Genomic DNA, 27,631 nt, shown 5'->3' with positions numbered 1-27,631 from the left:
AACTCAGCCCTGCAGCCAGGAAGAGCTAATTGTAGAGTAAAGGGTTAATGGTTAGTTTAATCAGGAACTGATGATAATGATGATGTCTGTATGGCATCAGGGTCAGATGACCAGGAGATCACAAGAGAGCAAGAGGGAGAACAGTATATACAAAGAGAACAACATATTTACCATGAGGTCTTAGATGCCAATAGCTCTAAATAAACAATTTCAAGAAAAACTAAATACTGACTATCTCCATGTCACTCATGGATTAGGAGAAACTTATTCTGGTCAGAAAACCAAACACAAGCCAAACCATGGTAATAGTCCAAACTGTGTAAACAGCCCAAAACATGATGACAGCATTGGAGGTCACAGTTTCAGAAAACTGAGACCATAGATTGGTAACCCATGGATGAAGACCTAGAAAAGCTCATCTTTGCATGAAGAAGGATAAAAATCAGGGGTAGGGGACAGTGAGAAAACCACTCATGATGTCGACAACCATTGACCAGACACTATCCCTTCCAAAGCCCTTCAAACACATCAAGGGTCCCTGCAAGAACAATTATGCAAGCTCTGGAGGCGATGGTTGGAAAGTATCAAACAGCTTTGGGCTTACAGGAAAGAACACAAAAACATCTGGCCAGTATCCTTTTATATGTAATTGGGACCATAGCTGATTATGTTCTGGAAAGACAAGTAGTTGAGTTGGTCTTGACCTCCTGCAAGGACGTTTTTCAATAATTACTTTACCCCTAAGAATAATCTGGTCATTTAATGGGTGAGATTCAACCAAAGGAGCCAAAGGCTGGGCGATTCCATTGATTTGTTTATGAACAACTTAAATGGAGTGTTAATAATTAAAGCTGTACAGCTTTAAAACATGAGTTAACTTGTGACCGCATTGTAGTCGGTGTGCTTAATGAAGCACCTTCAGATTTCTTACAAACCCAGAAGGATTTAATGTTAAGAAAGTTTACAACGTGAACGGAGCTATGCAAGTAGGATCAGGGTGTATTTCAGGGAGAAATTGAGGCTCAGGAGGGGTTGATCCAGTATGCAGGCCCAAAGTTGCGAGCTCCACCCACTGAAAAGCCAGCAAAAAAGTCCACCAAAACTGCCAAATCGGTGGGAAGAAAATGTTCCTGATGCAGTGCCGAAAAACAGCATCACTGCTGCTGTAGCCAGCAGGGGAGGCCGAATGCTTTATCTGTGGCAAGAGTGGGCATTCTAAACAATTTTGCAGAGCTAAAGTACAATTTAAAAGAAGAAAGCTGGAACATGCTTCCAACCATTTTGATGTCCAGGAAATTGGAAATACAGCATTTCAAACGAACAATTTCCTGGGAGAAACCAAATATTCCGATAACCAGTTCTAGTCTATCTAAGCGGACAAATTGGACTGGCTTCATGAAGTAGAAATCCAGGCATCAAAAATAAAGCAACAGTGGGCAGAGGGCATAGACCTCAAAGTGAAGGGTCAGTTCACTCCAACCCTTACGCGTGAAGATAAAGAAATGAATGAAACTCTTTATAGCCAGCAAATTCCCCTACTCAGCACTGCTGCAGGACTTGGTCTTCTACAAAAAGTTACGCGATTCTCCGCTGCACACGACGGGTCGGAGAATAACGGGAGGGCCTTCCAACATTTTTCCAGACCTCCCGCTATTCTCCCCCCCCCTCCCCCATGGCCGCCCCATGACACGAATTGCTGCTCGTCGTTTTTTACGGCGAACAGTGATTCTCCCCTGGCCGATGGGCCGAGTTCCCAGGCCTTTACGGCTGTTTTCACGAACGCAAACACACCTGCTCTCACCGTTCGTGAAAACGGCCGCAAAGTGCCGTCCCGGACAACCATGGCACCGATTGGCACGGCCGCACCACGGCCGTGCCAAGGGTGGCATGGGCCCGCGATCGGTGGGCACTGATCGCGGGCAGCGGGTCCGATACCCGTGCACTCTTTGTTCCTCCGCCGCCCCGCAGGATCAGTCCGCGGGGCGGCTGCGGGGCATGACAGCACGCGCATGCGCGGGTTTGACGCATATGCGTGCTGACGTCAGCCGCGCATGCTCGGGTTGGAGCCGTCCAACCCGCGCATGCGCGGCTGACGTCATCGTGCGCGTCAGCTGCTGTGACGCTTGGCGCGCGGGCTTAGCAACCGTCGCTAAGCCCGCGATGCCATTCTTCACGGGGCCGCGCTGCTAGCCCCAACCGGGGGGGGTGGAGAATCGGGTCCCGGGAGGGGGCGCGGAGGCTACCGTGAAACACGGCCAGTTTCACGGCAGCCTTTACGACTCTCCGCATTTGCGGAGAATCACGCCCATTTTGAGTTAAGAATAGAGCACAGCAAAGGGTTCTCTTGTGAATCAGTTTTTCATTGATTTGTTTTCACTCGCTGACACTCAATGTCAAATTGCTCCAATAAGTAAAATGGATCTTTCAGTGCAATTGCAACTCTAAGCATTGGGGTTAATCCCAGACATCACACAATAGATTAATAATCAATCATAACCAGTATGTACAGCAAAAACAAGAAGGCAGATTATTACCTGAATGGGTGTAAATTGGGAGAGGGGAGTGTGCAGTGGGACCTGGGTGCCATTGTGCACAATTCTCTGAAGGTAAGCATGCAGGTGCAGCAGGCGGTAAAGAAGGCTAATGGTATGTTGGCCTTCATTGCGAAAGGTTTCAAGTATAAAAGCAGGGATGTGTTGTTCCAATTGTACAGGGCCTTGGTGAGGCCACACCTGGAGTATTGTGTGCAGTTTTGGTCTCCTTTTCTGAGGAAGGATGTTCTTGCTCTCGAGGGAGTGCAGCGAAGGTTTACCAGACTGATTCCAGGGATGGCGGGACTGTCATATGAGGAGAGATCGACGAGGTTGGGATTGTTCTCGCTGGAGTTCGGAAGAATGAGGGGGGATCTCATAGAGACTTATAAAATTCTAATAAGACTAGACAGGGCAGATGCGGGGCAGATGCAGGGAAGATGTTACCAATGATGGGTGTGTCCAGAACCAGAGGATTCAGATTAAACCATTTTGGACAGAGATAAGGAGACATTTCTTCACACAAAGTGCAGTGAGCCTGTGGAATTTGTTGCCACAGGAAGTAGTTGATGCTAAAACTTTGAATATATTCAAGAGGTGGCTGGATATAGCACTTGGGGAGAATGGGATCAAAGGCTATGGGGAGAAAGCAGGGTTAGGCTATTGAGTTGGATGATCAGTCATGATTGTGATGAGTGGCAGAGCAGGCTCGAAGGGCCAAAAGACCTTCTGCTGCTCCTATCTTCTATGTATGTATCTATTTATCTATGTATCTCTACTGCTTGCAAACTATTTAAATTAATTTTAAAATGGAGAGCCTTTCCATTTAAAATAATAGGCGTATTCTACTAAAAAGGGAACAAAGACATATAGCGAGCATGTTTAGCCGCGTGTTTCCCGGCACTCGCAGTGGCAATAAACACATGGCTATACAATGGCACTCACGTTAAATAGCCCCTTTTTCTATACAGAGGAGCTCCGCTCGCCGGAACTCCTCAGAGATCTGGACCTCCACGAGTGCCATTCCATCTGATCCCCGTTTGTGGGGACCAGTGCTGAACGGCACATACCCGAGATCTCCGAGGTGAAGTAGCTAGATCCCAACGCCTTGGTTACCTTGGGAATCTGCACATTAAAGTGAGACTAGCTATCTTGCTCTAATATGCAGATTTGCTCAAAAGTGATTCTGCCCACAATGGGTGGGATTTACATCGCAATGTCTTGCGAGATCGCGTTAGAGCTCGCGAGGTGTTGAGAGTGGGATAGGTCCCGGTAGCAAGATCTCCCAGCTTCTGTCGGACATGCTCCGCCACGTTTTCAGGTGCACTGTGGCTGTTGGATCGTGCTCATGAGGAGTGAACTTCCACAAGGTTCTCAAGTTCATTTGCCATTATTTCGGCAGAAGAACTGTGGAGACCCAGCATAAATACCATTTTTCTATTACTTGTATGGCTCTTCTGGCAAACGTACAGAGGACAATGAGAGAACTCCTAAGGAAACTCATCAACACTATCAATTGGACGCTTTATCCCCGAGGATCCAACTCTCCAGGCTCTACTCTCCCTCAAAAATATCCCAAGGTGTAAATGTCATGGACGCTCCTCGGGAAATGGGCACACACCTGCATTGAGCGCATTGGGTGCATCCTGAAGTCACAAAGAATCTTGATGTTGAGGGAATGGAATCCTTGGCAGCTCATGAATGGTGCTGCATGACACCATGGAGATTGCAGGACCACGTCGGTTTAGTTGATCACACCCTACACCTGGAGCATGCCAGCTAAGTGGGCAAAACCCATGGCCATGGCATCCTGGCCCTCCTTTTTCATAGAATTTACAGTGCAGAAGGAGGCCATTCTGTCCATCGAGTCTGCACCGGCTCTTGGAAAGAGAACCGTACCTAAGCCCACACCTCCACCCTATCCCCATAACCCAGTAACCCCACCCAACACTAAGGGCAATTTTGGACACTAAGGGCAATTTAGCATGACCAATCCACCTAACCTGCACAGCTTTGGACTGTGGGAGGAAACCGGAGCACCAGGAGGAAACCCACGTACACACAGCGAGAACGTGCAAACTCCGCACAGACAGTGACCCAAGCCGGGAATCAAACCTGGGACTCTGGAGCTGTGAAGCAATTGTGCTAATCACTATGCTACCATATAACCCTCCTGATCCCGGTCAAGGTTTAATACATGTGGGCCCACGCAAAAAGGGTATCTGTCACCTCCCTTATACAAATGCCACACAGGTCAGCCTTGCTACCCTGAAGCAAGCCACTCACATAGAAGCTCAGGGTGGTGGAAGCTTTAAAGGGCCATGGGAAGCTGGTGTCCTCCTAATCCATTTGGTGACAGCTCTTGCAGGTCTGGGAAAAGGTGGTCCACCATTCCTGGGGGCAAGTGCAGTCTTCTCTGGCACTGAAGCTCCGACATCAGCAGGTAGGCTGTTTGACGTCAGACAGTGTCTCCTATGAGGCTGCACCATCTGTGGTGCTACTTCCGGATAGCTACCGGCTCAGTCTCCCCCTCCTCTGCAGGACACTGGTCCTGGCTGCGTGCAGTGGCATGTCGATGTCTCTGCTGCTGCTCAATCGCTATGAGTACAAAAGCCAACTCAACTAGTCCATGATTCTTCAGAATCATGCACTGAACAGAAAACACCAAGGTGAGCGATGATAAATCCTGACAGAGCCTCAGCAGCCCTCCACTGGGACACACACCCATATGCTTCCCACTTAGTGAGTGCCTTGCCACTAAACCTCACACCCTCCCCTCTCACACTATAGCCACTTCCCCACAATGTTCCCTCTCAACTTCATCTGGATGAAGTGCAGACCCTCAAGAGTCTAAGTGGCACATTACCCCCAACCATTCCTTCCCACTCCAAACCTGGTGTGAGGTTAAAGGGCAATTGAGTGGATGCATAGTACCAGCGTCTGCATTCTCACGAGGGATCTTGGATGGGGTGAGTGACGACAGACATGACCATCATGACTTGCATAGAGGTACATATGGGGCGCAATTCTCCGCACTCACGACGGTGCGGAGAATAGCGTGGCTCGTAAAATTTTACGGCCACGCTAGTCCAACGCCCTCCAGCTATTCTCCCCCCCCCCCACGCCCGACTCCCGATACGAATCGCTGCCGCCGTTTTTTTACGGCCAGCAGTGATTCTCAGCTGTCCGATGGGCCGAGTTCCCAGCCCTTTACGGCTGTTTTTACGAACGGCAAACACACCTGGTCTGGCCGTTCGTAAAAACGGCCGTAAAGTCCCGATTTTTAAAACCATGGCACCGATTGGCACGGCAGTACCACGGCCATGCCAAGGGTGCCATGGGCGGGTTTCGCGCAAATGCGCGATGACGTCATCCGCGCATGCGCGGGTTGGAGTCTTCCAATCCGCGCATGCGCGGCTGACGTCATATGACGCGTCAGCCGGCGCAAACTCTGGCAAGCGGGCTTAACGAAATTCGTTAAGCCCGCGATGCCGGAGTTTACGGCGGCGGCATGCTAGCCCCGACCGGGGACCAGAATCGGTTCCCGGTCGAGGAGGGGGAGGCTGGCGTCAAACCCGCCCGGATTTGACGCCAGCCTTACGATTTCTCCCCCTCTGGGAGAATCGTGCCCATGTTATCTGAGTAATGTTAATGCTTGTATGAACTTTGGAGCTTGATGCTTGGGGTCAATGCTTCCGAAGGGTTTAGAACCTGGCTCCCACTATTTTAATTAAACCAAATAAATTAAATTAAACAAACTAATGGACAAATTAAAAGGGATAGTCTGTTAAAGGGATACCGCCTTAAACAAAAAACAAAGAGCAATTGTTTGAAACAATGAAACTTAAACCATCAAACCAAAATATGATTAAAAGGGTCGATAAAGCACCCCAGACCCTGCGGGGCCCACCGGGCATGGAAGACCGCGATGGTGCCTGTGGACACCGCACGCTCCCTCTCCAGGGGACCTGGTTCTAAATTAAGCCACGGAGAAAGGGCAGACAGTCAGGTTGGACGGCCCCCTTGGTCGGTCACTGCCTGTACCTGTTCATGGCAATTCTGGCCAGACCCACAAGCAGGTTCACGAGGATGTCTTCCTCCTTCCCTGCTCCTCTCTGTATTTGGTGTCCATAGATTAGAAGCATGGGGCTGAAGTGCAAACAAAACTGTAACAAAATGTTTTTCGAGATAGAACTTGGTTTCAATCAGTGGCACTCATGTTTAGCTCTCCCAATTTAATTGGCACATTCGACTAGTCAAGGAAGGGTAAGGTTGCTGATCAGGCAACTGGCTGCCTCTTGTGGCAGATGATGCACAGCTGATTCGTGTGAAGACTGCTATTAGAATGTCAAATATATCCCTCGAGAGCATTCTCATTCTCTCAGGTCACAAGGGCTGCAGAGTTAACCAACCTTCCATCAGCCACAGCCATTCACCCTTACACTCATTCCTGACAAATGGAGTTGTACTTCCATGCAACTTTTCCCACCTGCCCTCATACTGCCTGAGTGCAGGGTTCTAATCACACTGCAGTCATCCTCCCCCAGTGAGAAGGTCTTCAGGTCTCATGAGGAAGAAATACTACCCATTCCTGTTTCCCCCACTCTGTCCTTATATCTTGGCCTCTCATGGAACCCCACCCCATACTGACCCTGTGTATTCCGCTCCCGTTAAGGAAGGGCACTGCCTCAGTGGTGATTTGGGCACAAGCCCAGCAAGGAGGACAGGGGAAACAATGCCTGCATGCCAGCCTCCAGACACTCTTAAAGAAAGTGTTGCCCTGACATGAAGGGAAGGTAAGGCCTGCTAGTGACACCTGCCGCAGAGATTGAGAGACTGAACCCCACCCAGGCCCCAAATTAAAATTATCAGTGCCCCTGCATCCTCTCTGGTGCAACCTGAGCATTTAACACTCTGGCAAACCCCTGTAGGAGTTAAAGCTGCCAGGTTCACGTTTATGTAAACCTATTGTAAATGGCCCATTGAATATTCAGTAAATCCCAGAGTGGGAACTTGCCTCTGACGTCCTAATGTATTAAAATAAGGGACTCGGTCTCAGGCAGCATGTTTTACTTGAGAGGGGGCTTGAAAATCGAAAATCACGTTTTCCAACTCTCTCCAGATTTTGCACCCACGTCGCCATTCTCACTAATGGCTTAGTGTGTTCTATTGGAAAAGTGTCCATGTGGAAACAGAGCAGACAAGATCCAGTTAAGCTGACATGCAATATCCCCTGGAAAATAGGCCTCACTGCCTAAACGCAGGGAACCTTTTGATGCCATCCCAGTGAGCTGCCTGTGAAACTATTCAGGGGAAAAAGAGAACGGAAATTGGTGGATGAGGGACAGGAATGAATGAAAGTAAAGCAAAAAATGCTGATTAGACAGTAACAAGGGACTCTCAGCTGAGTAGACCCGGTTGTCCCTGGATTCTGTCCAGTCATAAACAGTAAATTCCACATGCCTTCCATCTTGCATCCAGATTATTCATTAAAGATTTACTAACTGATGTTACATACCAACTTTCAGTTTACTCAAGCTATTTTTTGGGCTGTTTTCAAATGAAGGACAGAGAATTTTGCAACTGTTTTGAAAACAAGTTGTATGAATTAAACATGGTGACCTTGACCATCCTTTTCTTTAACTGGAAACTGTACTTGTTTAAACCATCCTTAAGTAAAATAAACTGCGGTGGAAATTATTTGTTATTTGGAATACTGTGTGTATTTTAGAAAAGCAATCCAAATTAGACAGACTAAATATGTTGGGAGTCATTAATTTCACTTCAGACTACAACTCGATCTGGGATTTTCAAAAGAAAGTTTTATTCAAACTTCCCAAACCAAACTTACATGGACATGTATTACACTATGGGAGGGACCAACGTGGAATTTCTTCAATACCAAAGCACAGTGGTTAGCACTGCTGCCTCACTCGGTCCAGGGTCCCGGGTTCAATCCTGGCCTCAGGTGACTGACTGTGGAATTTGCACTTTCTCCCCGTGTCTACGTTTGTTTCCTCCAGGTGTTCCCTCCCACAGTCCAAAGATGTTCAGGTTAGGTGGATTGACCATGCTAAATTGCCCCTTAGTGTCCAAAAGGTTAGTTGGGGTTACCGGGTTACGGGGATAAGGTGGAGGTAGAGGCTTAAGTAGAATGCTCTTTCCAAGGGCAGGTGCAGACCCGATGGGCCAAATGGCCTCCTTCTGCACTGTAAATGCTAAAGAAAATTTGAAATAGCAACAGAAAGTTGTAGAGATCTGTAGTTCAGCCAGGATTTGTAGAGAGAGAAGTTGAAACATGAACCTGATGTTGAGATCACTTTTGTGACCTGACCCTATTTAAGTTCATTGTGTGATGTCCGGCAGAGCTTTCTGCTATGTGCCCAATCAGTGGCTCACCTCCGTGATCGCCATCCAATTATGGACAGCGGGCATGCTGAGGAGGCATGGGCAAAAGGTGGGAGCCTGTCACATAAAGGGCTCCCATCAACCATCAATGATTTTTTTTTTAAACTTTAGAGTACCCAATTATTTTTTCCAATTAAGGGGCAATTTAGTGAGGCCAATCCACCTACCCTGCACATCTTTGGGTTGTGGGTGTGAAACCCACGCAGACACGGGGAGAACGTGCAAACTCCACACGGACAGTGACCCAGGGCCTGGATTCGAACCCGGGTCCTCAGCGCCATAGGCAGCATTGCTAACCACTGTGCCACCGTGCTGCCCCGTTAACCATCAATGATGGAGACTGCAATACAGAGTACGCAGGAGTAGAGATAGTCAACATGGCCAGCGTGTTATAGAAGAGCTGCCCTATGGATCAGCAACACCTCACTGCAGGTTCTGATAGAGGCTGCGAGAGCCTACAGGAATGGTTTATTTCCTGAGAGCAGCAGAAGGAGACTTCCAAGCCATGCCAAGCAGACTCAGCTGGAGGTCGCTCAGGAGATCAGCAGCTGCAAATGACATGCGAAGGACATGATCCATTACACAAAGCACCTCGATGACCTTCTGCTGCAATACCCAGCTGGCAGATATGTATGAACCCAACTCTGAGCAGAAGGGCCTCAGGGCAGGCTTTGCCTGGGAAAACGTATGATACGTGTGCGCATACTGACTCCTCACAGCAGTGAAGCTTTTGGAGCACACAGAGTTAAACGCTCGGACAGTAAATGGCTAAGATCATTACAAATTAATGTGCTTCATGATGGTCTGATGGGAGGCATTAATGTCTTCACATGCTTGATCTGCAACTTGCAGGAAAATGAGCACAGATCCCCCATGAGAGGAGCCGTTCCGGGGGCTGGAACTAACAGAATTGATGCTGATAGGCACAACCTTTGTGGCATTACTGCTGAGACATATTAAGGAAGCTAATCGTTTATTGATAGACCCTATGATGTGGTACTGCTGTCTTGCTCCTTGACAGGCACCTTTCATCCCTCTATGGCAAGGAACTGCCTTTGTCACTGTGGCCACTGTCCATCCCCCTGCTCCAGCCAACCTGTGAGCAGGTGTCCCCCATGCCAGAGACAGCATCAGTCACAAGGGCCCCATCTGCCAAATTTCTCTGGCACCTTTCAGTGCGTCAGAATGAGCCCTATTCCAAGTCACTGTGCATTGTCTTATTCAGCACTCCCAATCCAAGACATGTTGAGTGAGGGGGCAAATGAATGGTAGATGCAGTATAATTTGAATAAATGCAAGGTTTTCCACATTGGTAGTAAAAATGGTGAGGCAGACTATTATCTGAATGACCATAAATTAGGAAAGGGGACTGTGCAACGAGACCTGGGTGTTCGCGTATAATAGTCACTGAAGGTAAGCATGCAGGTACAGCAGGTGGTACAGAAGGCAAATGTTATCTGACCTTCATTCCTTCATTGTGAGAGGATTCAAGTATAGGAGCAGTCTTGCTGCCACACCTGGAACATTGTGTGCAGTTTTGGTCTCCTTATCTGAGGATAGATGTTCTTGCTCTAGAGGGCGTGCGTGTCATAATATCCACTCATGTACATAATGAAGTGCAGACAGTCAGTGATTGACACACAGGATGACCAGTAAGCACATAGCACAGTGCAGCCAATCACCAGACAGGACACTACCACTATAAAGCCAGAGGGCACCAGGTTCCCGCGCTCTCTGGACCCAGCCACTGAGACAGTCAGAGTCCACGAGCTAGCAAGTGCAAACACCATGCGGTAGCTAGTAAGTCTGGTCAGGCTAGTGCAAGGTCGCCAGTCAATTCAGTATAGTGTCGACCCACAGCTGAATATGTATATTAGTTCTATCGTTGAATAAAACCGTGTTGGATCTTCCCCAGTGTTAGAGGTATGTTTCTAGCTTCAGTGCATCAAGTGCAGTCCACATCGAATCAACCTGCCTAACACATCACAGCGAAGGTTTACCAGGCTGATTCCTGGGATGGCAGGACTGACGTATGAGGCGAGATTGAGTCAGTTAGTATTGTATTAGCTGGAGATCAGAAGGATGAACGGGGATCTCATAGAACCTATATAATTCTAACAGGAATAGACAGGGTAGATGCAATAAGGATGTTCCTGATAGTGGGTGTGTCCAGAACCGAGAGTCACAGTCTGAGGATATTGGGTAGACCACTTAGGACAGAGATGAGGAGAAATGTCTTCACCAAAAGAGTGGTGAGCCTGTGGAATTCATTACCACAGGAAGCAGTTAAAGCAAAAACTTTGAATGTTTCATGAAGCAGTTAGATGTAGCAATTAGAGCGAAGGGTATCAAAGAATATGGGGAGAAGGTGGGATTAGATTATTGAGTTGGATAATCAACCATGATCACAATCAATGGCGGAGCAGGCTCAAAGGGCCGAATGGCCTCCTCTTGCTCCTAATTTCTATGTCTTTACATTTTCAAGAGTTCTGCTGATACAATGACAGGTCAGTGAACTCCTCGTCACTGGGTTTTCCCCTTAGCCAGAGGATTTAACATGTGCTGCTCGGACATTCCCCTGCGCAGATATCTTTTCTGCCTGGATGAGGTGAGGACACAGCCGGAGACCCATGTATCTCTGCGAAAATTACACCTCTGTTTTAAAATATCTCTCAAGTTCTTGCTTAATCACCTGAATTGCCTGTTGGTGGTTAAGAGACGGATGGCTTTCATCCCTTTCAGAAAAATTGCATGGAGGCGACATTGCATCAGGCAACAGGAATCACATCTTCCTGCATGGAATGGCCGATGTAAGAACATGATTAATAGAAGCTGGAATAGCTCATTAGCCCATTGAGCCTGCTCTGCCATACAGCAAGATCATGGCCGATCTGACTGTGCCTTCAACTCCAATTCCTGCGTGTTCCCATAACTCCCCTGTAGATCACAAATCTGTCCAACTCATCCTGAACATATGCAATTGAGCCAACGGTGGTAGAGAATTTCATTTGAGGTCATCTTTTGAGCTAAGAATGTTTGTCAATGCAAATGTAAATTGCCGTTGCGCTTCAGAATGTTTTTAAGAAAGAATTGCTGAATATAATAAAATTCCTGAACCTTCACGGCGGTTCTATCATGAATAAACCTATTTAACGTAACAAACAGGTATGATGGTTTGGAATACAGGAAGACTGACATGCTGTCATAACGTTGGAACACTTTACCAATGACTCAAGATGTGCTGCATTCAAACATAATCTGAAGCATCTTTCTTTACAAAATACTAATAAGTCAAAAATTATGGACGCGATTCAATGGCCTCATCGCACCCGACTTGGTGTCAGGAGAAGGCTGTTGAATCTCGCGAGAGGCCTCTTGTGAAATTCAGTATAGTCTTGCGAGATGTTGCGATTTGGATCCCGCCCTTACTGGGCATGATCCAGATCAGCATATTTAAATTAGCTGTGTGGCCCATTTAAATATACGGTCGCTGGATTCCCTGGATGACCTCATCAGGGCACCGTTTAGTACTGATCCACACAAAGGTGGACCAGTCATAATGGCACTGGGTGCTCTCTCAGGCAATTAGACACCCCCATGTGGTCGGCAACAGGGAAGCATGGCACCTTGGCTCTTCCTTTGGCACCCGAAAACCTTGGTACTGTCAGCTTGACACCCTGGCAGTGCCACCCTGGTGCTGCTAGAGTATCTGGGTGGCACTGCCAAGGTGCCAGGGCACTGCCATGGTGCCAGACTGCTGGCAATACCCGGGATAGCACCCAGATTTTATGATGCCCCCCTGGAAGCCCTCACTTTGGCCGAGAGTTGACAGATTTACTTCCCGACACGTGACCTATGAGAACAAAAGGGCATGGTGGAGCTGTGGAGGAGCTGCACAATTATGGATTTACCAATAGGACACAGAACCAGTGCTTCAATTACATCATTAGCTCTAGGAAGGTGAATGGAAAACAGCATACATGTAACAGGCTTAACTTTCTAGACTGAGTGTCCATAGTGTTTCCCTAACATGGTCAAAGTGCATGCCCAGTTGTATCACTGAGATGTCAGCCACTCATGTGTGGGGCGGGAGTGAACAGGGGACATCGCTGTGGGTCGTAGCAGCTCACGTCAATGTCATGCCTCGAGAGTTGAGAGGGGGTAAACAAACTCATACTGTAGGGTAATGGTGCTTGAAGGTGTGATCAGCTGCTAATTACAGAATGCCATCCAGGTCCAGAGCTAATCCCTGGTACAACTTGGATGCAGAAAAATTCAGGGAGGCAATAACCTTTGCAGCCCCAGGTAGGGAGCTGGAGGGGCACGGTACCTCCATCACCTGCAGGTAACTAACTTTTGGGCAGTCCAACCAATGTCTTGTGTAGCACATTTTTATCCTTGCAGCCCCTTGGCATGCTCCTAGCCAGGATGATGCTTCTGCTGAGGCTACTTCTCGCTGCTCTGCCAAATGTCAAAGTAGCCTTTTCCCCACCTCCAGTCTCTGAGTTGCCAGTGGGTTGTACAGCTAGGCTTCTTTCTTTTCTTTCTTCTCACAGTTACTTGAGGATAGCAAGCTAGATTTAATATTGTAAAGGAGTGGAGCGGAGATGAGCAGTTGGACAGACGCCACCTTGGGATGGTAAGTGGGTAAACGGTGAATCTCAGGGTTTGACTGGGGAGAAACTGAAGAAGGCCCCCTAGCAGTAGTCAGGATGTGGGGCAGAAATAAATCAGGAGATAAAAATGGCATGTAAAAAAGGCAATATTACAATAATCATGGGGGACTTCAATATGCAGGTGGACTGAGAAAATCAGGTTGGTAGTGAATCCCAAGAAAAGGAATTTCTAGAATCATAGAATTTACAGTGCAGAAGGAGGCCATTCGGCCCATCGAGTCTGCACCGGCTCTTGGAAAGATCACCCGACCCAAGGTCCACACCTCCACCTTATCCCCATAACCCAGCAACCTCACCCAACACTAAGGGCAATTTTGGACACTATGGGCAATTGATCATGGCCAATCCACCTAACCTGCACATCTTTGGACTGTGGGAGGAAACCGGAGCACCTGGAGGAAACCCACGCACACACACAATGTGCAGACTCCGCACAGACAGTGACCCAAGCCGGGAATCAAACCTGGGACCCTGGAGCTGTGAAGCAATTGTGCAATCCACAATGCTACCATGCTGGAATGTCTAAGCGATGGTTTTTTGGAGCAGCATATGACAGAGCCTGCTAGGGAACAGGCAATTCTGGATTTGGTGATGTGTAATGAGGCAGACTTGATTAGGGAACTTAAGGTGAATGAACCCTCCGGGAGCAGTGACCACAATATGATAGAATTTACCCTGCAGTTTGTGAGGGAGAAGCTGCAATCAGATGTAACGGTATTACAATTAAATAAGGGTAACTACAAAGACATGAGGGAGGAGCTGGCAAGAGTTGATTGGAAAAGGAGCCAAGCAGGGAAGACAGTGGAACAGCAATGGCAGGAATTTTTGGGGGTTATTAGGGAGACACAACAGAAATTCATCCCAAGGAGGAGGAAACATGCTAACGGGAGGACAAGGCATCCATGGCTGATGAGGGATGTCAAGGACAGCATAAAAGCTAAAGAAAGCGCATACAAAGTGACAAGGATTAGTGGGAAACCAGAGGATTGGGAAGCCTTTAAAAGCAAGCAGAGGACAACTAAAAAAGCAATAGGGGGGGGGGGGGGGGGGGGGGGGGGGAGGGGGGGGGGGGAGAAGATGACGTATGAGAGCAAGCTAACTAGTAATATAAAGGAAGATAGGAAGAGTTTTTTTCAATATATAAAAGGTAAGAGAGAGGCAAAAATAGACATTGGACCACTGGAAAATGTGGCTGGAGAAGTAATAATAGGAACCAAAGAAATGGCAGATGAACTGAATAGTTACTTTGCATCAGTCTTCATGGTGGAAGACACCAGTGGGATGCCAGAGCTCCAGGAGAACCAGGGGGCAGAGGTGAGTGCAGTGACCATTACTGAGGAGAAGGTTCTGGGGAAACTGAAAAGTCTGAAGGTGGGTAAGTCACCTGGACCGGATGGACTACACCCCAGGGTACTAAAATAAATAGTTGAGGAAATTGTGCAGGCATTAATGGTATTACAGGAATGTCTGGAGGCAGGAAGGATCCCAGAGGACTGGAAAGTGGCTAATGTAACACCGCTGTTTAAGAAGGGAGGGACACAGAAGATTATAGGCCGGTTAGCCTAACTTCGGTCATTGGTAAGATTTTAGAGTCTGTTATTAAAGATGAGATCGCGAAGTACTTGGAAGTCCATGGTAAAATAGAACTGAGTCAGCACGGCTTTGTCAAAGGGAGGTCGTGTCTGACAAATCTGTTAAAGTTCTTTGAGGAGGTAACAAGGAAGTTAGACAAAGGAGAACCCGTGGACGTGATTTATTTAGATTTTCAGAAGGCCTTTATCTTTGTACCGCATAGGAGACTTAAATAAGTTAAAAGCCCATGGTGTTAGGGTAAGATCCTAGGATGGATAGAGGATTGGCTGACTGGCAGAAGGCAGAGAGTGGGGATATATGGGGTCTTTTTCAGGATGGCAGCCGGTGACTAGTGGTGTGCCTCAGGGGTCTGTGCTGGGACCACAACTTTTCACAATATACATTAATGATCTGGAAGAAGGTACTGAAGGTACTGTTGCTAAGTTTGCAGATGATACAAAGATCTGCAGAGGAACATGTAGTATTGAGGAAGCAGGGGGGTTGCAGAAGGACTTGGACACGCTATGAGAGTGGGCAATGAAGTGGCAAATGAAATACAATGTGAAAAAATGTGAGGTTATGCACTTTGCAAGGAGGAATTTAGGCATAGACTATTTTCTAAATGGAGAAATGCTTAGGAAATCAGAAGCACAAAGGGCCTTGGGAGTCCTTGTTCACGATTTTCTTACGGTTAATGTGCAGGTTCAGTTGGCAGTTAAGAAGGCAAATGCAATGTTAGCATTCATGTCAAAAGGGCTAGAATACAAGACCAGGGATGTACTTCTGAGGCTGTATAAGGCTCTGGTCAGACCCCGTTTGGAGTATTGTGAGCAGTCTTGGGCCCCGTATCTAAGGAAGGATGTGTTGGCATTGGAAAGGGTCCAGAAGAGGTTCACAAGAATAATCCCTGGAGTGAATAACTTGTCGTATGAGGAACTTTTGAAGACTTTGGGTCTGTACTTGGAGTTTAGAAGGATGAGAGGGGATCTTATTGAAACTTACAGGATACTGCGAGGCCTGGATAGAGTGGATGTGGAGAGGATGTTTCCACTTGTAGGAAAAACTAGAACCAGAGGACACCATCTCAGACTCAAGGCACCATCCTTTAAAACAGAGATGAGGAGGAATTTCTTCAGCCAGAGGGTGGTGAATCTGTGGAACTCTTTGCCGCAGTGTCTTTAAGACAGAGATAGATAGGTTCTTGATTAATAAGGAGATCAGGGGTTATGGGGAGAAGGCAGGAGAATGGGAATGAAAACATATCAGCCATGATTGAATGGCGATGCAGAATCGATGGGCCAATTGGCCCAATTCTGCTCCTATGTCTTATGGTCTTAGGTCTAACCTCTGCGCCCCCCAATAAACTTGGCAACCTGACACTCCTCTCAGGATGCCAGCCTCTCACTAGTGAGAAATACAAGCCTCTCAGCACCAGCCATGACAACACCGTGCCACTGGTTAAACAGCTGAACAAGATGTCCATTTTGTATGAGTTAACCAATGCTTCCATTAGCCCTGATGGCTCCCTGCTGTGTGCACACTAGGTTCACCCTGACTTGGGGCGGGATTCTCTGATCCTGCACGGGTCAGAGAATCGCCGGCGGGGGCGCAAATCCCGCCACGCACTCTGACGCCAGGACGTCGATTCTCCAATGACCAAAGAATCGGCGGCAATTGCACCGTTGCGGTCAAACGCGCCCACCCCCCCCCCCACCCCCGGCAATTCTGAGCACTCGGCGGGTTGAGTGCCCGCCGGTGTCATTCGCGTGTGGTCCTAGCTGGCGGGACCTCGGCTTACTGGCTGCGGGGGCCGCCCTGATGGGGAAGAAGGGGGATCCGACTCTTGGGGGGGGGGGGGGGGGGGGGGGGCTCCACGGTGACCAGGCCCGCGATCGGGGGCTACCGATCGGCGGACGGGCTCATTCCGCGGGGCTATGTTCCTCCACGCCGGGCCCCTGTAGGGCTCCGCCATGTTGCATGGTCCCGGCACGGAGACGGCTGAGGCGCGCATGCGCAGATCCGTGCCGGTTGTGGCGTGCATGCAAGGTCCCGCGCCGGCTGTGGCGTGCATGCAAGGTCCCGCGCCGGCTGTGGCGTGCATGCAAGGTCCCGCGCCGGCTGTGGCGTGCATGCACGGACCCACGCCGGCCATGGCTCGCCTTTGCGGACCCGCAATCGTACGTGCTGGGGCCACTATTGGCAGCTGGAGCTGCGTGAGGCGCTCCAGCGCCGTGCTGGACCCCTGTGGGTTGGGGGGGTTGCTGCTCCTAGCGATCAGATGTCGCCGTTGTAAAACCCCCAGCGTTTACGACAGCGTCAACACTCTAAAACTGAGAATCCCGCCCATGGTCTCCCTTATGCCTGTTATTTGAAATTCCCAAACTCTTCCAGTGAGGCCTTTTAATTGGCTCCACGTGTAGCTTGGTGGCCACTTAGTTGATGTTGTGGTGGATGTGCATTCCCCTCTTCCATTCTCCCATTCATAATTGCTTTGCATTCCAGAGGTGGCTGGGTCCAAGAACACAATTTTTAAATCACATCCACACCTGCTCACACTCCCACCTGCAACTAAACATCCAGCCCTATGTCCGATCTACCAATCACATCCCAGAATCACGCAACCAGGGACTAATGAGATATCAAACAATATTGACAATTCACGGTAGAATACATTAATGAAAATAAAACAATTCACTAAATAAAACATAAATTACCCATATCATCCGCCAATCACTCCAATGGTTCAATTTCCCTACATTTATAGGGGCAACATACCCATGTCTACTGTCGTGGTAAACTCAAGCCAAGATGTTGTCCCACCCATTTTCAGATACATCAGACTCACTGTACCCTGAAGTCCGGCTCAGTCGAGTTCTGATTTGAGGAACAACATGTGCAACAGACAAACAGCACACATCAGAACAACCTTAAATGCTCCTGCATGTTGCAATATGCCATACTATTCCATTTATGAGCTACCAGCAGCTTCCTCCAACTTCTCTGCATGTCTGCCTTAACTAAGTACCATCTATGTTGATGTTAGTTTGTGTTTACATAACTGTGTGAGTTATTAAAAAGGCAAATAGAATGTTAGCGTTTATTGCAAAAGGACTGGAGTATAAAAGTAGAGAAGTGTTGTTGCAATTGTATAGCGTGTTGGTGCGACCACATCTGGAGTATTGTGTCCAGTTTTGGTCTCCTTATTTGAGGAAGGATGTGGTGGTATTGGAGGCAGTTCAGAGGAGGTTCACCAGATTGATTCCAGGAATGAAAGGGTTGACATATGAGGAGAGATTAAGCAGTTTGGGCAGGAGTTTAGTAGAATGAGAGAAGATCTAATTGTGGTGTATAAAATACTAAATGGGATTGATAAAGTAAACATTTCCCAAATGTTCCCCCTTGTGGGACAATCTAGAATGAGAGGTCACAGATATAGGTTGAGAGGTGGTACGTTTAGAACTGAAATGAGGAGGAACTACTTCTCGCAGAGGGTGATGAATTTGTGGAACTCGCTACCCCATAGTGCGGTGGATCTGAGTCATTAAATGGTTTCAAGAAGGAGATAGATATATTTCTGATTTAAAAAACGGGTTACAGGGATATGGGGAAAAGGTAGGGAGGTGGATTTGAGAGCATGGAGAGATCAGCCATGATCTGATTGAATGGCGGAGCAGGCTTGAGAAGCTGAATCGCCAACGTCTGCTCCTAATTCCCATGTATTAGGACACTACTACTATATCAATAGTGCAGATTTTTAAAAAATACTCTAAGCAGAACTGTTTGGATCATTGAATGAATCCACGTTTCGATATCAATTGTCATTTTACACCTTTGTAGGATGAAGCTCAGCATTTTTCCCCCTTGTGGTCATTTTTGATTTATGACACAAAAAAACAATAAAGATACCAATACTAAGCAGCCACCTCAATAAATAACAAAGTCAAAATCGCATTACACCCTCTAAGTACCTTGAAATCTGGATGATTGGCAGCCATGTTAAACTAATGACAGCCTTGTGGTTCTGCAATTACCCTGTCATATGCACGGCTGTGCTTGTTCTTTCTCCATTTTGAAGGAATTCTATAAAATATGTCACTCATTTACCTTGCCAGTAAAAGCTGCCGGGTCCTCCAAGCACCAGATTCCCATCCTAGATAAATCAGATTATTTTGTAAATTCACTTTTGTTTTAAAACATGAAATGCTGTGATCAACATAATGTTACTCTCTACATGTTGGGAATTTTTAATAAGACACACTTCATCAAGAAAGTATAAATATATCAAAACGCTTTTACTACACCGAGCCAAGGGTATCATTAACTGAAGAATTGCAGAAAGTAATTATGATTCTTTCTGTAGTTTATTGTGTTTGACATGCTATTATAATACAGTAGGTTAAATATGTTCCGAGGGACATGCACAGTAACATAATCTTTTGCACACAATATCAGAAAAAAAAAACTCCAGATGTCTGGATGAGACTAATTTTTGTACCCTGTTTCATAATAGTATCATGGCTATTTTCTGTTTATTTTGGCAGAAATTACTCTAAAGGCTATGAGCAACACTGGACTTCTAGAATGCTAAAGAGCTATGGATGAATTGAATCTAAAACACCAAGGTATCAAAGCTACTGAATGTTTCTTTCTAACAGCTGCCTGGACATGCTCTAATCTTCAAGGTTTCATGTTCAGTAGTTTCATGGATATTGAAAATCTGCAGTATGTGATTCCATTTTCAATCTACTCGTTTTACTTTGGCCAGGCAGGTGCATACCCACAGATTTCACACTCTCTCATAAACTTCCTAATTTACCCTCCGTTTAAGGTATTCCTTTCCAACCAAAATAATATTCTTGCTTTCTATACACACATAATCACCTTAGACTATTGTGCTTAAATTCATTTAAAATCACTTGCACTTGCATACTTTTCCCTCAACGGAAATTTGGTAAGGAACTGTCCTGAACACCTGAATAGTTATCACTTCATATTGTTAAACTGCTTTTTTTTTTAATGGCTAAAATAATCATTTGCATTCTTCTCAATAAGTGGATTTGGGTGCAATATTGTCTATTAATACAGTAAACTTCATGCCAAAGGCTTCTGGGGCAAGTATTTAGTGTTTGATCAGATATCCACTTCACCTTGATATTAAATAGTTGTCAATTCACTGTGTAGAGAAATCTTACTAATCAAATGCTGCCCAATAGGATATTTGTTTACAACATTACAGTAAATGCTTCACTGTGATAACAGTTTTTTACAAGGAGTTTGTTATAACAATATCTATATATATATATTTTCCACTTTCTCTGTCTGTTATCTTTGACAAAGAGTCATCAGACTCGAAACGCTAGCTCTCTTCTCTCCCTCCAGATGCTGCCAGACCTGCTGAGATTTTCCAGCATTTTCCATTTGAGATTCCAGAATCCGCAGTAATTTGCTTAGCATTTATTCTTTGTACCCAAGACTTATCAGCAAGTTTTGTTCACATCCAAGCACTGTTATTGTTTCACGATTGGAAAGGCCACCAATTATATAACCATGAAATGTCAACAAAGATTGTTTCTGTTGCTTTCAACTGACCTTTGAATTTTTAATTATTGCCCAAAAACAAAACAATTCACTTAGGATTTAAATGGTATTATGCATTTCTTAGCACAAGCACTTGTATATATCTTGCACAGGATGGAACTATTCCTGACTTATGGGCTTGGTGTGTCTTTCCTTTTACTACATACACAGACAGTATATTATTTAGGATATCTGTTACATTTTCTACAGTAAATAAAATAAAGTGCAATGACAAGCTTACCTCGGTAAAATCAAGGCTAAATCCTGCTTGGCAATAACCTTGACCTTCAGGATCTTCCGGACCTGAAACGGATATAAAATTTATGTTGCTTTCATAAATCGCAAATGTTTTTATTAGTTTTTGTCCAAACAATATGACATTAACAGCTTAAAAAACTCAAAGGATACAGGTGCACCAGGATGCATTCCTATTTTTATTGACATCTGACCATGGCAGCTTTAGACCAGCTTTGGTCCTGTGATTAGTCAGATCATAACAGTGGTTAGTACATTGCTTTTGATGCTTTCTTGGAGCCCGAATTAGAGTATCAAGGATTTGGTTCCTAAAGGTGAAACAGAAAATACTGGAAAAACTCAGCAGGGCCACCAACATCTGTGGAGCAAGAAACAGAGTTATCGTTTCAAGTCTGTTTGACTCTTCTTCCTAGCTTTTACAAACTTGTTTAGCTTCATCAGGTAAGCCATGGAATTTGTATGCAGTTGAGGAGTGTTAAATTTGAGGAAAAAAAGAACACATAGGAGCCTGTTGAGTTAAATTGAGAGTGGCTATAGCCTGCGCCAGCTTCCTACAGGAAGCAGATTGTCTGGCACTTGCCACCACCATGTTGGCTATTGGAGTAAATGTTTCACCATATCTGGCTTCCCAACTCATGCAGCACCAATTCCGATGAAACAGCCTTTCTTGAATCTTGTTTATTTAGAATAACTTCTGAAAAATGTTTACAATGTCTTTAATAATGAATGCAACTGCATTTACATCACCAATTATATTAACATATTCTATATAGAATTTACAGTGCAGAAGGAGGCCATTCGGCCCATCGAGCCTGCACCGGCTCTTGGAAAGAGCACCCTACCCAAGGTCAACACCTCCAAGCCTATCCCTATAACTCAGTAACCCCACCCAACACTAAAGGCAATTTTGGACACTAAGGGCAATTTATCATGGCCAATCCACCTAACCCGCACATCTTTGGACTGTGGGCGGAAACCGGAGCACCCGGAGGAAACCCACGCACACACGGGGAGGATGTTTACTAACACATAACACATAACATTTATTCTATCTTAACACATGCAGAATCATGTTGCCTTCTTATTTTATTCCACTAGCAAATTTATTATTTATATACAGCACCTGTAATTTTGAAGATATTGTAGTTCCCTACTTTATATCATAAGAATACAATTCCATACAATTTTATGATAGTTTTAAAATTAAAGACTGCTGCACATGGCACCACCTCTTCTAGGGTATTTTCCAGCATTGAAACTTATTTGACAAATTTATGATTGCACATTTTTAGCAAATGGCCCAACTTTAGATACGGGCCAGTTGACGTTTTCAATAGGTAAAACATAGAAAACAGGCACATTACAATTACAGGAAGTAGTAAGAAAAAGTGAATGTTTTAAATTACATGGAAATGTTCGGTGTTAGTTACTCAACCTACCAGAACGACATGGAGAATATTCTGCATAGTCACTGAAATTATGAACCGCCACGTAACAGGTGCCAACTGGGTCTTTTTCTTGAGTCAATTTAAAGGTTCGCCAATGATACAGAGGGGCACAAGCCTATTGATCAAAAATGTATCCATTAACCCAAAATATGCAATAATTTCTTATAATACATCTGCGATTTCTTATGCAAGAATGACGCACCTATTCCGACTTAGTTTCATGATAACTGAGCTGTAATTTTTATTACTTCTCCGTCAAGTTATTTTCTTTTTCGTTTATAAACTTAAGAGTGCCCAATTCATTTTTTTTTCCAATTAAAGGGCAATTTAGCGTGATCAATCCATCTACCCTGTACATGTTTTTGGGTTGTGGGGGTGAGACCCATGCAAACACGGTGGGAATGTGCAAACTCCCACACGGACAGTGACCTGGGCCAGGATCGAACCCGGGTCCTCAGCGCAGGTGGCACGGTGCTGACCACTGCGCCACAGTGCCACCCATCAAGTTATTTTCAAGTATTATACAGATTATAAATTCTGACCAACGTTAAACGTTAATGTTTGCAAACATTTTTTTTACATCTTTAAGAATATAAAAATACCTGATTACGTAAATATAATCCCACTTCAGATGCAATATTTTCTAAAATTAGTCATCACATAGCTGACTGATGCTGTTTCAGTCAGCACTCAATCCCACCAATGTTTAATTAATTAATTAATATTATTGATGTATTTACCTAGTTGATTCATGGGGTATTTGCCTGGTGGATGCTAGTTAAAGCATACTTTTCCCCATTAAAAAATGAAATTAGGTAAATAACAAGAAGTTGGGAACCGTACAAAACTCTGGTAATTTGCATTTATATTGCAGGTTACATGTTAACAATGTAAACCTGAAACAACATACAACGTATATTCCTATTTACTACTCAAATTTCAGAAGCAAGAACTAGTAAAATAGCCACCTATAACTACAAAATATCAACACATCTAAGTGATCAAGATTTTGAAACTTATACCAAACTACTTACCACAACCTTTCCTTTATGTGATTTGACTGTAGCCCCAAACCATTGATTGGATTTAAATTCGACAGGTTCCTTTGTACCATTAACTCTGATGGTTCTGTTGCCTAATATTTAACAAAAAAATATATCATGTCTGTTTTTTGAGATTGTCTTTTCCCTTACAGATAGCAAAACATTCATATGGAAATAAAGTCACAATGTTTCACATTTTGTCTCACTGAGATAATTTGCAGGTTAGGAGCATAAGAACATGGGGATAGAGAAGCAGGAGTAGTCCATTCAACCCATCAAGCCTGCTCCGTCATTCAATTAGATCATGGCAATATCTTGCAGTATTGCGTTGTGATTATATTTTATTTGTATTACCACTTTGTAATTGTATATCTTGATCAACCACAGACAATAATTATTTATGTTTTGTTATTTTTGAGTTGTTTTATGATGTATGATCTCGCCTCAATTTTAAAGAAAAATGTAAAAATGCAGTTTTTTCAATAAGTATTGTTTATAACTCATGTTTCTTATTGTTCTCAATTTATAATGAACAAACACATGATCATTTTCTCCACTGTGATGGTAAATACAAATTTTGGATTAGTAAAATGCCAAATGATAAGTTATACAACTCAATGTCATTAAATACTTGCTAACAGAATATAGATTTCTCTAATCGCTTTAGTTTTTTTGTAAAAAAAGGAGTAAAAACTGGTTCAAGATTTAATTATATGTACACACAACCGGAGACATCTCTCCAACTTTGTTTAACATATACTTTGCAGATGTCAACATAAAAGGAACCATCTGTTCAAAAAATCAGCTCAATTATGATGCTTCTCAGTCTTTAATAAAAAGCAGACAGTTCTTCACCCCCCTCTCTTTTTGAAGCAAACTGATTTCCCACATGTTCATCCCTCCCCAATTTCACTGCCTGTCCGTGAACTTCTTTATGAATTGTTAAGCAGGAGGAGGGCCTGACTGCCCTTCTGCAGCTTTGCTTCAAACGTGTAATAAAAAAGTTGTCAACAGATGTTAAATTCAATTTGAAGAGTGTGTTTGCTTCTGCTATTTCACAACTATCAGAAATCATACTGAGCAATCTCCCATCCCTTCATTTCATCCCTTTCCAGTTCCTTGGACATGGATCCCTGCATAAGCTGCTCTGTTTAGCTATTTCTTTGCCAAGACTTACAGATCTTTAACAAGATACCTGGGAATTTATTTTTAAAAACTGACTGAGCAGTGGCTCTTGGTAGTTTTATATATTTCTAAGTTAGCATTTCTCATGACTGGAACACAAGGATTTATTCATAAGCATTAATTGAAGCTATTTCACCTAATAGAACATAGAACATAAAACAGTACAGCACAGAACAGGCCCTTCGGCCCTCAATGTTGTGCCGAGCCATGATCACCCTACTCAAACCCACGTATCCACCCTATACCCGTAACCCAACAACCCCCCCCCCCCCTTAACCTTACTTTTATTAGGACACTACGGGCAATTTAGCATGGCCAATCCACCTAACCCGCACATCTTTGGACTGTGGGAGGAAACTGGAGCACCCGGAGGAAACCCACGCACACAGGGGGAGGACGTGCAGACTCCACACAGACAGTGACCCAACCGGGAATCGAACCTGGGACCCTGGAGCTGTGAAGCATTTATGCTAACCACCATGCTACCCTGCTGCCCTTTGTGTCTTTTTGTGTCTTTATAATTATAATTATAATTATAATATAAATATAAAAAAAATATTGTGTCTTTAATGTAAATTTTAAAAAGGTTCACATTTAAATCCAAAATGTAGATGTTATTTATTAAGCACAGAGGTAAGTTTGTGAAATGTGGATATAAATTCCAAGCAGGTACTTCAAACACTTCGGCAGTGGCAAGAATAATTGATCTATCCTCAATTGGCGTAATTAACTCAAAGTCATCTAATCTGAAATTAAATTTCATGGGGCTAAACATTCAATATGTTATTAAACTGCTGCCGGCCAACACACACATGTTTAAAGAAGTAATTCTGCTTAATGTCAGTTTTAGAATTGACATAACCTAAATTATCAAATTTGGTTACTCAAGGTCAACAAAGGCTCACTTGAAGGCGTAAAGCTATGGCTATACTCTGCACCAAACGTCTTTTATCTTTGCATTGAACATTACTTAAAGTGACGTTGTTTTCTAAGCTGAACAGCACACTTCTAAAATTGTAATGTGAATTGTAATGTATATAGCTGTTAAGTGGTGGTTTCATAGGTGTCTGAGGTAAAGGGGAAATAAAGTGGGAGCAGGCGATTGTAGACCTGGAAGCAGGTTAAAGAACTGGGGGAAAGAGACGATGCTTCTGCACACTTACTGGATTTGTCGAAGGGGATCTGGCTGCAAGGGGCACCTCCTGCTGCCCAGCTGCAGAAGTACACCGCTCCTCCTTCCACTATCCGCGGTTGGCTGGTGTTGGCTTTCGGAGCTCCAACAAGGATATTGACTCTGAAGACATCATAAGAGACAGAGAGAGAAAATCACAACACAGGATTCCAACAAAATCAGAAATGGTTAACACCAACTTGGACTAACTCCACGCACGGCACAAACTGTCCCCATCACATCATCTGCAGGCATGACTGAACTGGGCAGCAACAATCCCAATGATGGGGCAGATCCACAACTTCTAACAAATTGTTCAAACTAACAAGGTGGGGAGTTTGGCAATCTGGAAATCTATGGTTTGCTGCATTTTGGGGGTTGTTTCCCCCCCTGTTGAAGTAGAAAGTGGGGAGGGCAAATGTTCCTCACGTGTTCTGATCAGGCGAGTAGAAATCCACCGAGTATCCGAAGTGACTGCCCTGGGGTCCGCTGTACACCGCCGGCTGCGACACATCCAGGTTGAAGGCGACACATCCCGGGAGCAGCAGCAGCAGCAGCGAGTGGCAGGAAGCGGCCCGGGAGCTGAGCGCGTGCCGGCAGCGGCGGACAGGCATCGTGGGACGGGGGATCGTGAGAATAGGATGGCGAAGGGGCAGGATGCACCCTCAGCCCTCTCAGGGATCACCGAGCTGCAAAGGTTAACTCTCGCTTCCTCTTCTCTGCAGATGCTGCCGAACAGCCTGGATATTCCACGGGAGAGAGGAGATCCGGTGCACAGTCTGTGTGCATGTGAGAGACTGAGTGTGAGAGAGAATGAGAGAGAGAGAACGTGAGAGAGAATGTGAGGGGGAGAATGAGAGTGAGGGAATGAATGAGAGAATGTGAGAGAAATAGTGAGAGAGGATGTGAGAGAGAATGAAAGTGAGTGAGAATGTGAGTGAGAATGAGAGGGAGAGTGTTTGTGTGTGTGAAAGAGAGAGCCCAGTGTGCCAGCAGTGTTTGCTGTGTGCTCACTGAGTGAGAGCTTCCTCTGTGTTTCCCCTCTCGCCTCCTGTTCGTGTGGACAGCACTCGGGGAGGGAGGCGTCTTCCTCACACCGCCCGCGTCATTAAGAAGCTATCCTTTTATGGTGGGAAAGAGCCTCAGAATTAATCTTCTCTCCGTCTCGACCTCACGAGTGCGATCTTCCCACTCCCAGTCTGTACCTCACAAATCACTTGTAATCTCCTTATTTTGTTTCACTGATGTGCTGCCATGAGGAATGGAAGGGGCCGCGAGTGCACAGCATAACTGCAAAGAGGAAATCAGCTCGATATCATACAACCCAAAGTACAAGAAGGTCGGATTTAATGGTCAAGTTGTCTAATTAATTTAACATGGAAATAGTATTATTACGGGAGGAAGTAGGAATTAGAAAGAAGTATTGATCCACTCAGCCCCGTTGCAGGATATTCTGGTTCATGTTAAGGACCTAGCCTGTCCATTAGCACCCTCCTATCTTCACAATCAGATCGTGACCAATTGATGGTCATAGTTTTATAAGAGCTGCCAAAATAGACTTTATGAGTTATAATTATATCTAACTTTCCGCATCTTGATATCAAGGCACCAGCTATTCAATTTCTACTCAGAACAATAGGCACAATCTGCAGTTTTACCACCACTTATTTTAACGTGAGTGATTGTACAGCTCAGTGTGCAGTCAATAACCTGAGTACCTAGAGCTTTAAAGCAAGAGTTTAAGCATCTCCAGGAGGCAGACTCC

At 45.2% G+C, this 27,631-nt stretch overlaps 1 protein-coding gene across 1 annotated transcript in view; it reads right to left on the bottom strand.

Moving 5' to 3' along the window:
- The window catches only part of itga8 (integrin, alpha 8), a 253,980-nt gene extending 227,066 nt beyond the window's left edge, over positions 1-26,914 (bottom strand). Inside the window, exons 1-6 of the mRNA XM_038797951.1 lie at positions 26,296-26,914; positions 25,859-25,989; positions 23,502-23,602; positions 22,459-22,582; positions 21,006-21,067; positions 19,292-19,337 (exon numbers count right to left, since the gene is read on the bottom strand). Of these exons, the coding sequence (XP_038653879.1) occupies positions 19,292-19,337; positions 21,006-21,067; positions 22,459-22,582; positions 23,502-23,602; positions 25,859-25,989; positions 26,296-26,480 (649 nt within the window). The 5' untranslated portion in view covers positions 26,481-26,914. The remainder of the gene's footprint in view (positions 1-19,291; positions 19,338-21,005; positions 21,068-22,458; positions 22,583-23,501; positions 23,603-25,858; positions 25,990-26,295) is intronic.
- Positions 26,915-27,631: the final 717 nt, after the last annotated feature.

The sequence above is a fragment of the Scyliorhinus canicula genome, chromosome 5 (assembly GCF_902713615.1).
Source record: "Scyliorhinus canicula chromosome 5, sScyCan1.1, whole genome shotgun sequence".
NCBI lineage: Eukaryota > Metazoa > Chordata > Chondrichthyes > Carcharhiniformes > Scyliorhinidae > Scyliorhinus > Scyliorhinus canicula.
Note: the sequence above shows the minus strand (reverse complement) of the source record. Positions and strands in the feature narration are given on the sequence as shown.